At 37.0% G+C, this 13,149-nt stretch overlaps 1 protein-coding gene across 1 annotated transcript in view; it reads right to left on the minus strand.

The window, feature by feature from the left end:
- Positions 1-13,149, minus strand: part of LOC126297921 (uncharacterized) — a 264,238-nt gene that overhangs the window by 111,860 nt on the left and 139,229 nt on the right. The window contains exons 36-38 of the mRNA XM_049989236.1: positions 5,852-6,169; positions 5,432-5,705; positions 5,093-5,307 (exon numbers count right to left, since the gene is read on the minus strand). Coding sequence (XP_049845193.1) covers positions 5,093-5,307; positions 5,432-5,705; positions 5,852-6,169 — 807 coding nt within the window. The remainder of the gene's footprint in view (positions 1-5,092; positions 5,308-5,431; positions 5,706-5,851; positions 6,170-13,149) is intronic.

Here is a 13,149-nt window from a genome sequence, read left to right on the forward strand (position 1 = left end):
TCCATGTATCTGTAGGAAACATCCTAACTTGCTGTTCGTTGCTGCATAGTATGGCAGGAAAGCAGCCGGCTTGGCCACTTCTGCCAATTCAAAAGGCGTCCTTCTTTTGCTGGTACACAGACCAAATATTATTTCTGATGACATCCACCTACACTCTGAATTGAAGCATTTCAGAGACATGTTCACAGAGACTGGTAGAAGAGCTCAAGCCGATTGTTTTCCTGCCATATGGTGCGGCAATTAGCAGCAAGTTATGATGTGTGCTGCAGTGACATGGACTGAGACCAGTGTTTGGGCCTGCCCCCAAAATATGAGATTCTGCACCCTGTTAAAACGCTATAGCTCTTCATGTGCCCAGTGTGTGTGGTGTCTCTTGCAAATGCAGCAACATCTATATAGAACAAATAATTCACACAGTTGCAGAGCACGGTACCGAACTCAAGCGACAGAGTAAATAATAGGAGCTCGACAAGTCAGTCATAGCTGAGAATTGCCTGGAAAACAGACACAAAGTACAGATTGAAAAGATGAGAGTCTTGGCTCACGAGCCAACATTTTGGAATTCTAGTTATAAAGGAGGTGGCTGAGATAAGAATGAACAGCAACAATTTTAATAGAGAAAAAGGGTACACACTTAGTACGGCGTGGTGGTGGGCTTTGTATATCGAAAGACAAGACAGGCACTTGATACTTGTAGGGACATGGGAGCAGTAGTTCCAAACATTGCCCCAGCCCCTTGTGCCAACTGATATCACTTGGTCCCATGGCAGGCTGGAACTACTATGAGTTACCAAACTAATCTTCTAAGCATGTGTCATTTTGCCCCCCTCTGATTGGTGCCAGAAGCTAAAATAGTGCCTATAGAAGCAGAAAACACTGCCAGCCCTATGAGTCAGTGGTTTTTACTCTCAAGGACAATGGTGGAGATAGCCATCGAAAGTTAGAGAATTCTATTTGAATTGACACAGCTAGAAAACTGGGAAGATCTTATTCAAATAATTGCCTTCACAAGGACCAGGGTGGACCAAATCATTATTGACTTGCTCAATTAGTGAAGCTCTTTCTCTTGAATAAATAGCCCAGTTTCTTTTTTAAATGTAATTAATCATTTGTTTGTACAGGTATATCCCGTCCCCCAATTTCCGTACCATTCAGGTAACTGACCCCCCCCCCCCCCCCTCCTCCTCTGAGTATTTTTCTTACTGTATCACATGCCCACAATGTCACCAGGTGACATTTAGCCTTGTGGTGTGCGGTGGTAGTAATGCTGTGGTTCAAGAAGGTATAGGAGGTTAAATATATGTGTTAAGTCATTACAATAATTCATAAGATAGCAATTAGAAGAAGGCATCCATGGCAAACCATCTAATACCTCTTTATTCCTATCTTATGCCACGTCTGTCCAGAACATTCTGAGACTGCTTTTATTCTTGAAGTATAAGTGATATCAGCATAACAACTACAGTCACAGTTTGAACTAGCAACTGTAAACGACAGACGTGTATTCAACCAAGCTGTTGTGAGCAGGGAGTGTTAAGCAGTGGGCATGTGGCCTCAGTGTATCAGTGTTCCCAAGTCACAAATCACAATGGAGCAGCATCTCTCAAGTTGAATGTTCAAGACTTTCTCCAGAATATTTTGAACAAGAGAAAAAGTGTGTGCAAAGTTTCTCCTGCATTTCTTGCCTTCCAAACAAGAACAATGATGCACAGATGTCTGCCATGATTTGACTGAAATGCAAGATGTAGACAATACTTTTCTGGGAAAAAAAGTTATAGGTGATGACACTTGGTATTATCAACTATTGCAGAGCAATGAAATGCACAAATTCATATGAAGGGTCAATGTTTTGATGACATAGCCAACATTCGAGCCAATGTGATGGCTTTTCTGACAGTGTCACATGGTCGTATGAATGTTCTGTGTGTTGTAGACAAGTGAGGGGAGACAGTGTAGAACACACAGAGTATTAAAGCCACAATCTTAACATTTTCTATTTTTTTTATTAATTACAGTCTCAAAATTTTTTTGGATTGTCAGCGTATGCAAATACAAATTATACTGAGGACTAAACTGCAACACATTTCATAACTCACACTCAATACATGTTAGTGCTGAATGAATTATGCTTTTATTCTCTGCTGTGCAGTTTTGTCTGATACATATGTGAATCTCTCCCAGTAGTTCTTTTCCTGTCCATATCCTGTTTACAATACTTTTCTCATAATTCCTGCAAGTTTGATGGTTGTTTATGCACACGTCACACTAGACATCCAAAGGCCCATGATTGAAATACTTTTAAGTCTTCCATTTTTCCTGGCAGTCGAAGTGACTTGCACTTCAAGCAATGCTTGTCCTATCGTATGTGACTGGATTACCAATTTCTTAACAGAAAAAAAAGGAAAAAACACAACTCCTTTGATAGGATCATTCCTGGTGAAGTACTGTTGTGTTAACACCAACTCTGGCTTGACCACGGCATTTTTTTTTAAACTAAGGTCACAGCATCTCCTTTCACATACCATTCTGTATGGAAACAACCAGAGCTTTACAGCTATTTGTCATCCTATGTTTGCAAGATCTATTGCACCATTCCTAAAGCACTTTCCCTGAAATTCACATCTATGTATATATAATCTGCAAGCAGTTTACAGTGTGTGGCAAATAATTTAACCCCAAGCCAGTTTCTGGATATTTCACTCTTGATAAAAAAAAGCAACATTGGTGTTTAACATTCCATAGATTATTAGACAGAAAAAAAGCTTATGCTGGTTGAGTATGGGGCAGGAATTTCAGCAAAAGTTGTTTTGAAGAAGCCATCCTGACTTTAGGATGAATAAATTTACGGTAGCTAGCAAGAACCTAAGGCAGGACAAGTGGACAAGGATTTTAACATCACACCAAATTAACCTCGAGTGGGTGCGCCATTTTTTATAACACAAGTTGGTATGCAGTGTACTTTGTACACGGGTAAGGAATACCTGTCTATATGTTACCAAGGTAGGCATATATGGACAAAATTACAGGAATACCTGTCTATATGTTACCAAGGTAAGCATATATGGACAAAATTACAGCTTAATCTTAGTTAAATAAAAGAAAGGTAAAATAAACTTACATTATACGAGCTAAATCACTGTTTAATTAAACAATAACAAAATAATCTTTCATTACATCACTCTGTTGTCACGTACAAGTTTTACCCCACATTAGAGTCGCACTCAACGCATTAAACAGTGCAGTTGCATCAGATCCCAGCCAACCACTTATCTGATTGCTAATTACCTCCCAGTCAACTGCCTCACTGTGGGATTGTACTACTAGCTTGGAATCTGTGTCATTTTCTTGCATGCATCATAAATTTTTTCTCACCGAGCTTACTGTTTATTTTATATTACTGTTGCTCACTTGGATGTATGAGAGCACAATGTAGCACTGTGCTAACTGAAGCAATAATGAAGGAACAGGTTTGGGCTTGCAACTATAAGAGCACAATTGAACACTACAAAACAATGTCATTAGTGGTTTACGCACTTTATACGTCGGTGGACCCGCTCGAGGTTTAATAGATGTCCAACTTTTTCACCACTGTATGACCTTGCTTGGTACCTTTGACACAAATGAAAAGGAATGTCACATACAGCCATGGCTACTAGATTGGTTTACTCCAATACCCTCTTCATGGGATGATTACATGAGTCATATTAGCTACTAGTGGCAACAATCATTGCTGAGGGTTTGATTTCTTTGCTAACATTCTAAATATGTAAAACCCTTGACAACTTCTATTCCTATTTGTCCTTGTACTGTATTTCTGAAGCTGTCATTGTGAATCTAATTCACATGATGTACTCTCAAGCTACGCACCTTCAACTCCACAAGTTTACAGCAAAGAATATGTGCAGACTGGAGATTCAAACAAATTAGCATATTTTCCTTTTGATGTTGTGCTTCTGCGATAATGTAATTTCCACTATGTTTTCTGTAGATCAGTAGAAACAGAAACCTTATAGGATCACTTTATTGTCCATCTGTTAAGACCCCTTTTTCTAACGGACACAAAAAGATATCAAGTTGGAATTCATGGCAAATACCAAAGTCTAAGGTGTCTTGGTATGTAAAGAATTTAAGCTTCTATGTCAGTGCAATTCAAAAATACGGCCATTTTATGTCACATATTCTGATACACGAAAACTTACTCATTAATACCTATTGACTGTGTCCCATTGACCTAGAATCCTGAAATTTGGCAAGAAGCAATGTTTTGCTGTACAAGTAAAGGAAAAAATCTGAAAATTGTTACTCTGTAATTATACCACATTTTTTTAGCATTTGTTGACTGTCTGTCCATCTGTTAAGGCCCCTGTTTCTCAGAAAAGGGGAGAAGTCTCAAGTTGAAATTTATGTTAAATACTAAGGTATAAGATCTGTTGGTGGTGTAACATATTTAAGCATCTAAGTCAATGAAATCAAAAGATACGGCCATTTATGCAAATATTTTCATTCTCGCAAACTCACTTATGAAAACCTACAAAGAACTGTCTACACAAATAATGATGTTTGTATAGAACCCTCAGAGTGGGAGTCCTCCTTGTACTTGTCCAGCTTTTTATTTAGCCACAATTCTGATTATGAAAATTACGTCATAAGAAATAGAGTGGCCAACACATACAGTGTTGAGATGTCATTAATCCAACCATAACATTGATATCACAGTCTCAACGTAACAGTAAGAAAAATGAAGATACTAATAACAGTCATTTCTCAATGAAGGTACTACCGTTTACTATGAATATTTGCCTATTCTGTACTATGTGTTTTACAAAAATTTAAGTTCAGGGAACAACAGAAACTTTGCATTCAGCAACATTAGTGTACAATTAAGTTAGCATAGGTTTTATCAAACAATATGTTACCCATTGTTCAAAAGCTTAATTGTTCCTGAATGAAACATGAACATACTAAGATGTGAGCCTTGAAAATTTAAATAACTTAACAGATCTGTACTGAAAACTGTATCACTTATATATCCAAGCTAATCAAGTCAACGGAAATTATTAAAAATAAAATAAAAGTGACAAAGTATACACACCTCAAATCTCTCATCTTCACATCTGTAAATGAACTCCTCATATTGTGTCTTCCTTGATGTAACAAAAGTTGAATCTTCTGACCACGAGGGAAAAGAGACCCAAGTGTCATTCAGAACTTCTTTGCACAGAGGTGTCCTTCCAGAGCATTTTGGTTGCCTATAATTCTTTGGCAGAGCACAATAACTAGCACCAAGTCTTTTGCATGTTGTATAATCTGAAAGAAGATACTGTAATGTATTCCACAGCCTGAAGTTATCAGTACTATGACAAACTCTGACTACAAGTGATAAACTGTACAAAAATAATTAAAATAAAATGCAAGCATCATAATATCTTACCTATCTCTTCCAATGACTCAATCATTCTGTCTGGGTGATGTCCATTGCTGTGTGAATTTTCTGATGCATTATTATGTGATGAACTAGGCAACTGGTACAAATTTCCACTACGGCCCATAAACCGCTTAAACCATTTGAACAGTTCTGGGAACTTTCCCAGAAATGGTGTGACAAGTTGAATTAACTCTGAACTGGACACAATTTCATTGTTGAATAGTGTAAGGCAACGCAAGAAATTTTCGTATGCCTCCGTGTTTTTCAAAGCTTTTCTCACCTACAAAAAAATGCAAGTGACTAATTTTAAACAGAGTATGATCATCATTTAAGAAACCTTCCCAATAATAAATACAAATTTTTAAAGTACTAGGGAATTTAATGGTAGAGCAAAAGGCAATTTAGTATAATATATTCACAACTAACCTTATCAAAAAATGCGAAATCACTTAATGTTGAATATTTTCCTGCTTCAGTAATAGTTATATCCCTCAGTGTTGCCAATTTGTGTTTTTTTGATTGTGTTCCGGAAACCCCGGACCCTGATACCGAGCTTGACAGTGATGAAGTGCGTTTTATTTGCCCACTGCTGTGGCCAAATTTACTGCTTCCCATTCCTGCTCGTTGATCCAGTGCTGAAAGTGAGGAATCTCTGCCACTGCAAGAGTTGCTGCTGTAGCCTGGCTTTGGTCCTGACGACCTCTTAAGGACAGTTGAATGCTCACCGCTGCTCAGTCGTGCTCCCTGTTGGCAATAATTAGTACTAGCTGATATTCTTGAAATATGAAGTTTTTAGCAGCAAGACAAATCAATGTGCCCGTATACAATGCCACATGACTGTGAAGTCCATATTTATGAATGTGAACACTCATCTGTATTGATGTAATCTGAACAGGAGAGAGAGAGAGAGAGAGAGAGAGAGAGAGAGAGAGAGAGAGAGGATGTGTATATGTGAATCACATCACAAACTTGGTTGGGTGGTTGGGGGCTAAAGCACTAAACAGTGAGGTCATCACACACTCAGTCAAGAGGTAGTCCATCTGGAAATAGAAGTAATTGAAGGACAACTAGATGTACAGGAGTTGGGCAGGTATGTAGGACAGAGAAGATAAAGGGCCTCCCGAGGCTCATCTGAGGTGAGGGAAACCCCACCTGATTCCAACTCCCTGCAAACCAATGACAGGCCGACCTGTTAACACCAGGATCATGGAACATAAATGAAATTGCTGGCTGGTGCAAAAAGAAAAATAGGCCATCACTTAGTGCATATAAAGCGATGCGTACCACTGTCAAATATTCAGTATAACTCAAGTTCTACCCATGGAAAGGAATTACTCTATAAATTTGCTCCGAGAAGCCATCTAGATCTACAAACGTGACAACAACTTCAACAAGGAAGAGCAAGTTCCATAAGCATACAGTCAATACCACTTATACTGACATCGTTTTTAAGAATGTATTAACTATAACAGCATAATCTAATGATCCTGTCTAAAACCTATATAAATTCTACATTTAAAAATCACTTAGCACAACATTGCTTATTGTGATAAAATATGATGTAGTTTTATTACATTTTTGGAGAGATATATCAGCCATAATGTCCAATGTTCATTTTCATTTGTTATGTTTTTGGTGATTACTAACAATAATGTAACAGTTATTTTCAAACTCTTGTTTTCTGTAGACTGTTGGTTTCAAATCAGTATGTGTGCTAAACAGTCAATGCAAGAATCCCTTTAAAGATGCCACAAAACAGAGGAATGTATTTAGTATTGAAGAAGAGTCAGACGTAATACGAAAATTAGAAAATATTGAAACACAAGTTAGGATCGCAAAGGAATTGGCTGTCTCACACTCAAAGATTTCTGCAATCTGGAAGGACATAGAGAAAAGACAGACTACTTTTGAACACAGTTCTTTAAAAATCAAGTACGTGAGATCATCTGAGCACAAAGGTATTGAAGAGGCTCCGTTTAAGTTGTTTAAGCAGCAAAGATAAAAAAATGTGCCAATCAATGGACCTATTCTTGAAGCGAATGCCAACAAATTTGTGCGTCTGTTGTGAAATCCAAACTTCAATTGTGTTTCATCTCGGATACACCATGATATTATTGCTGGGAAAATTTGTGAAGTTTCCAGTGTACCTGATGGCATAACAGACAAGTGGTTATCTAAGAAGTGACCTACTTTGTGTGAAGGTTACAAGCTAAATGATATATTCAGTGCAGATGAAAATGGCTTGTTTTACAACATTACCCTGTATAAGACATGGAAATTTAAAGATGAAGAGTGTTTGGAAGGGGAAAAATGTATAAGACAAGAATTACAATTATGGTTGCTGTGGATATAACAGGAGCATGTAAAGAAAAACTTTTGAGGATCGGAAAATTGAGTAAACCTAGACTTTTGAAAAAATTCACTCCCTATCGGTAGTGTATGGAAACAATGCAAAATATTGCATGACAGCTGACATTTTTGAAAAGTGATTACATAACTGGGACTCCCAGCTGAAATCAAAGAAATGAAAAATTATTCTTCTGGTCAACAATTGCCTTGCTCGACAAGTAGTCAACAACGTGCTGTGCATGAAGTTTGTGTTTTTATCTCCAAATGCCACTTCAGTTCCACAACCTATGAATTAGCAATTTATATAATCTCTGAAAACGTAGTACAGGAAATTGATACAAAAAAGAAAAAAAAAGAAAAAGAAAACAGTTTTCATTGTTCTTGAGGCAATGGTAAAAGCATTGGAAAGTGTCACTGAAAGGCAGTTGCCAAGTGTTTAAACATGCAGAATTCAAAGATTTTTTTATCACCAATCATTGGTGAAGGTGATTCTTTAACAGCAACAGCTGATGGTGCTGATGATGAAGGTGAGGATGACATACCTCTGGTGGGATTAGAGCAAGAATTATGTTCATTTTTACAATTTGTGAAATATAGGATCTCATCCAGATAGACAACAATCTTATCATGTGAAGAGGAAATTTTAACTGACATCCAAAGCCAAGAGTATTGCCAAACATAATTATTAACAAGAAGAACAGTTTGTTGTGCCACCACTTAAAGAAAGAGAGTTTAGTACAAATAACAATAATGAGGCATTAAAATGAATGCATCATCAAATGCAAAATGTGTATGCACATCTTACTCGTAAATGCAAAAAGTAAACAAAGATAACTGATTACCTTAAGTAGGACAGTATACTGTAGTATGTGTCACTGTATTGCATTTTAAAATTAAAACAAGTGGTTAAAAAAACTAAACAACATGTCTTTGCTGTGACTGTAGAAAACTCAAAAATTAAATTCCAATATGTGTTACTTATAGACATAAGTATAGAAGTGGAATAATAGTGTATTTGTTACTGATGTTTTGTGGTTATATGTGTTGGATATATTCAATGTGTTTGGTGCAGAACCTTACATTTGTAGCACATTTTAAAGAGAAACATCATAGAAAGTGTAAGTATTCATGTAATTTAAGTGCAGGATACTGTCTTTTCATTTTGGTACTGCTGAATAATTTTTGCAATCTGGTACCTGGAATGAAGTTGTGTCATTCAAGACATACTACACAGCAATTACAATAAGATTTAAATATGCTCAACTTTTTCTTTCTCTCATTATCCTAGACCATGTTTGCCATTACTGAATGACTTACTCTGTTGCCACTCATTTCTTCACTTATTACAGATTTTTTTTTCATTTTGCTTGCATATCACTGCTTTATGTAATTCATAAACCTAAGAAAAATTCCTCTTCAGTCCCTCTCCACAATTACTGTATTGTAAATACAGTAAGTGTACTGAATTTCTGTTACCTTTTGAAGTTTTAACTCTATGGTGGTCTAAAATTTACAGATACCAAATTTTTTTTAATAAACAAAATAATAGCCCAGTTTGTGTGACTATCAGCTATAACGACCATAAACTGTTGGTCCCTTCAATGTTGTTATAAGAGGTTTCAACTGAATTATAGACAACTATCTCATGGAGAGCAACAATTGCAGGTAGCAAGTGAGAAGACATGCCAGCAATGAGCACAGAGAAGTCCTCGGGCAATTCCACCATAAGTACACATAACCTTCACATGCAAACTCAACTTCAACACCCACTATGAGAAAAAGAGGATAGTTCTTTGAGAATGTCACAACCTGAAATAAACACCACCAGCCAATATCTCAAGAAAGGGCTCTGAAAGTCTCAAGTGATCACAAAACAAATAACAGCAGTTTGTTTATGAGTCCAGAAAGTTTATTCATTCTATCAAAGAGTTACGTTTAAGCACTGTTGCAAGTTGTCTTGAGTCACAAAGATTTATACAAAATACGACGACAGCTGAATTAGTAGTAATGATAACAGGTTAGCACAGAGCACTAATGTATTAAAAGAGTAGTACAAAATCTAGCCCTCTATCAGTGATTATTGTCGTATGCTACACTGTCCTCACATTATCTTTCCTGACACACAATTCTTACATAGGTAAATGGCCCAGCTATCCAACCTACTCCAGCGATCACTCGGTCATTAACATCACTAATGACTAATCAAATGGAGACCCACCGTGAATGCAACAATCACATCTGAGTGCATCTACAAAAACTGAAAGGGTTTCAATTTTGGTATAACAAACATATATTGTATATAAGAACAGACACAGATAATCTGCTTGTACGAGTAGTCTGTAGTACCTTGTGACGCAGTATATGTTGCGCTGTGACTTACATGCTTGTTTTGTACCTGCATCTTTTATTCACTTTCACTAATTCTAGTGCAACTGAAATTTCCTCTCACCCCTAAACAGTCATCAATCACTGTTAATGACAGCCCACTGGTCATCCTATTCCCCTCCAGTATCACTCAACAACCTTCCAAACCTTCTTGTGTTCACATATTTCCAAAACAAACAACCACTAATGATTCACTGGACAGAATTATAATATATGTTGCTGCAAGCAAGGATAGAGAATCAAGAGGAACCTTGATGGCTTTCATGATTTTGAAATGCACGAGAAAAATATTAAGAAGCAAGAAGCCTACCAGTTTAACGTTCCATCAACATCAAGGTTACTAAAGATGAAGCACTTGTTCTGCTAAACAAGAGTGGGGAAAGAAATAAGCCACACCTTTGTTGTAGAAACCATTGTGGCAAGTCAAAATATGGGCTAGTACTGTGAAGCAAGTTGAACACAGAACAAATAGAAACTACAGAAGGGGCAAAACTTGTCTGAGATGAGAGCATCTTTTTTATAGAATTTGCACCAAGTAAACCAATAATAAATACGGGGAGCATAGAAAAGTAAAGTTTAACAGTGGTATAGTGACAAAAAGGCATAGGAAATGGAAACTGATTATGAAGTAAGCAACATAATTGGAGACAGGAATAAAAATCATTAAAATGGAAGATACTACATCATATCATAAGAGAAAGTAACTGGCACCTGTCCAGATAGCCACACGCATAAAGGCAACAACTCCCAGGCCATGGGGAGCTGTGCCAATCCTGAATCGAATCCATCTCACGAATTAACGAAGGGACCACTGTGCTGGCCAGTCTGGATGTTGTTTTTATGCAGTTTTTCACATCCACGAAGGTAAATACAGACTGGTTGCAACATCCTATCTCACATTCAAGATGCACAAACATTTTGAAAAATGAAGTCGCATTTGATCATGCTATTACACTAGATGTGAGACAGAGGGGTACATGCATTCTTCCTCAGATGAGAGTGGCAGTAGCTTTAAAGCCTTTAGGAGTGGTGACCCCATCATAATAATAGCCTACATATCAGTATGGTTGGTTCTTCATGAAACTGGACATTTACCATACTAGTGCTGACCTAGCACTGATTTTTAATTGAATCATATATTTTTCACAACCACATTCAATAGCTCTTTGGAAAGACAACTGCAGTGACATCACACTTGGTAATACTGATGCTGAAACCTTTTGCAAAAGAATCTGAGAAATATACTAAAATCGGAAAGCAATCTGGCCAGAGCCGGTACTGCAGTGTAAACACCACCAAGCAGAACTCTCATGCAACATACTGCCATATGCTCTAAGGTACGTCCACACTACTAAGATAAAACTTCAATTTCTATACAACATATATACATGGTCAACTATGATTTTTGTATGTGGAATCGCAGCATACACTACGTTCTATTGTATCAGATGGGGTGTAGGAAAACTATTTAAAATATGTGTACGTTTCCCAGAAACACTGGTCGTTCATATTAATAAACAGCCCTATTTTAAAAAAAGTCAACTGAATTAACCTTCTTAAAATGGGACCATGCCTACTTGTCATCACCGATTTTGTCCAGATTTATGGCATATCCAGATCTCAGCCATAAATGAAAGTTATAGAAGTGGGAACACCAGATGGCCATGCATTTAGAAAAGACTGCATAAAAATACATTACAAGCTATTGACATAACTTTTGACAAAATGATACATTATGCATGGTTTACTGCCACACTGTGCGACAAAGAAAGCATTCTATGACCGTAAACTAATTTTTTTTTGATTAGAATTTAAAAAAAAAAAATCACAAAATTGTAAAGCTGCGACATCATAATGTGTGCTAGATGACAAGAAAGTGACTACTTTCCCTATTTTTATGACGAATATTACCCTAGGATGAACTGTAAAAAAATGAAAGTATCTAATTTTATATAAAAAGTTCTTGTGTATGCCTTAAAATCCCTTCCTCAAAATTTATTTGCAATTTCAAATTTCTCTTTTCATGCCTTTTATAATAATATTAACAAATAAAATATATTGAGAATTATCTAAATTTATTTGCAGTGTAAGTAATGTAAAAATTGAAGGAAAAAAAGTTTCTGCATACGGTCTTGATCCCACGAACTTCAGATTACCATTCTGTACTACCTCCACTTTGCCAATCACTGCCTGGAGACTCTGCTAACTTAAATGGCTTCTGCCTCACCCAACCTATGCCAAAAATGCTATTTTCTCCAAACATTTGGCCATTTGGAGCTCTCACTTCTGTCACTTTCATTTTTGGCGAAGACGAGCGTATACCATTAATTTGGACGAAATTGGTGATGACAAGTATGCACACTTGCCTTGTCAGATTTGAAATAAAATAACAATAAATAATAATACATGGCCTGTCTTTTCCTGGAGACACGTGACTGCTTCTTAAAGGTGAAACACCAGCTGTCAGACAGTTTGTCTATAGGTTCTACTCAAAACTGTAATTAGATGGAATACAGTTTATTTAAACTCAATATTTTACTGAGAAAGACTGAAGACATGTTGCCCATAAAGTAAATACTTTTCTTCACAAAATGTAATTTTACCCTTTACTTAAGCATGTGCTCAAACTGATTCACTATTGACTGCACGGCACATTTGCAATTGCCATTTGAGAGAGAGAGAGAGAGAGAGAGAGAGAGAGAGAGAGAGAGATGAACAGATGAAAGTACAATGGATAACATGTTGTTGCAAGTCAACAGCGCTTATCATCTGGCACAGTTTGGGCTTCAAGGTACACTGCATCTTTCATAGCTCCCCAAAGAAAGAAATCAAGGAGAGTCAAAGCAGGGGACCTGGTCAGCCATTGTACTGCAGCATTCTGTCTTCACCAATAGTCAGGAAACTTCTCATTCAGTATTTGCATTGCAACATGGCAAGAGTGAGCTGGGCAGCCATCGTGTTGGAACCACATACATCCTTGCTTATCCAGT

This window comes from Schistocerca gregaria, chromosome X (genome assembly GCF_023897955.1).
Source record: "Schistocerca gregaria isolate iqSchGreg1 chromosome X, iqSchGreg1.2, whole genome shotgun sequence".
NCBI classification, from domain to species: domain Eukaryota; kingdom Metazoa; phylum Arthropoda; class Insecta; order Orthoptera; family Acrididae; genus Schistocerca; species Schistocerca gregaria.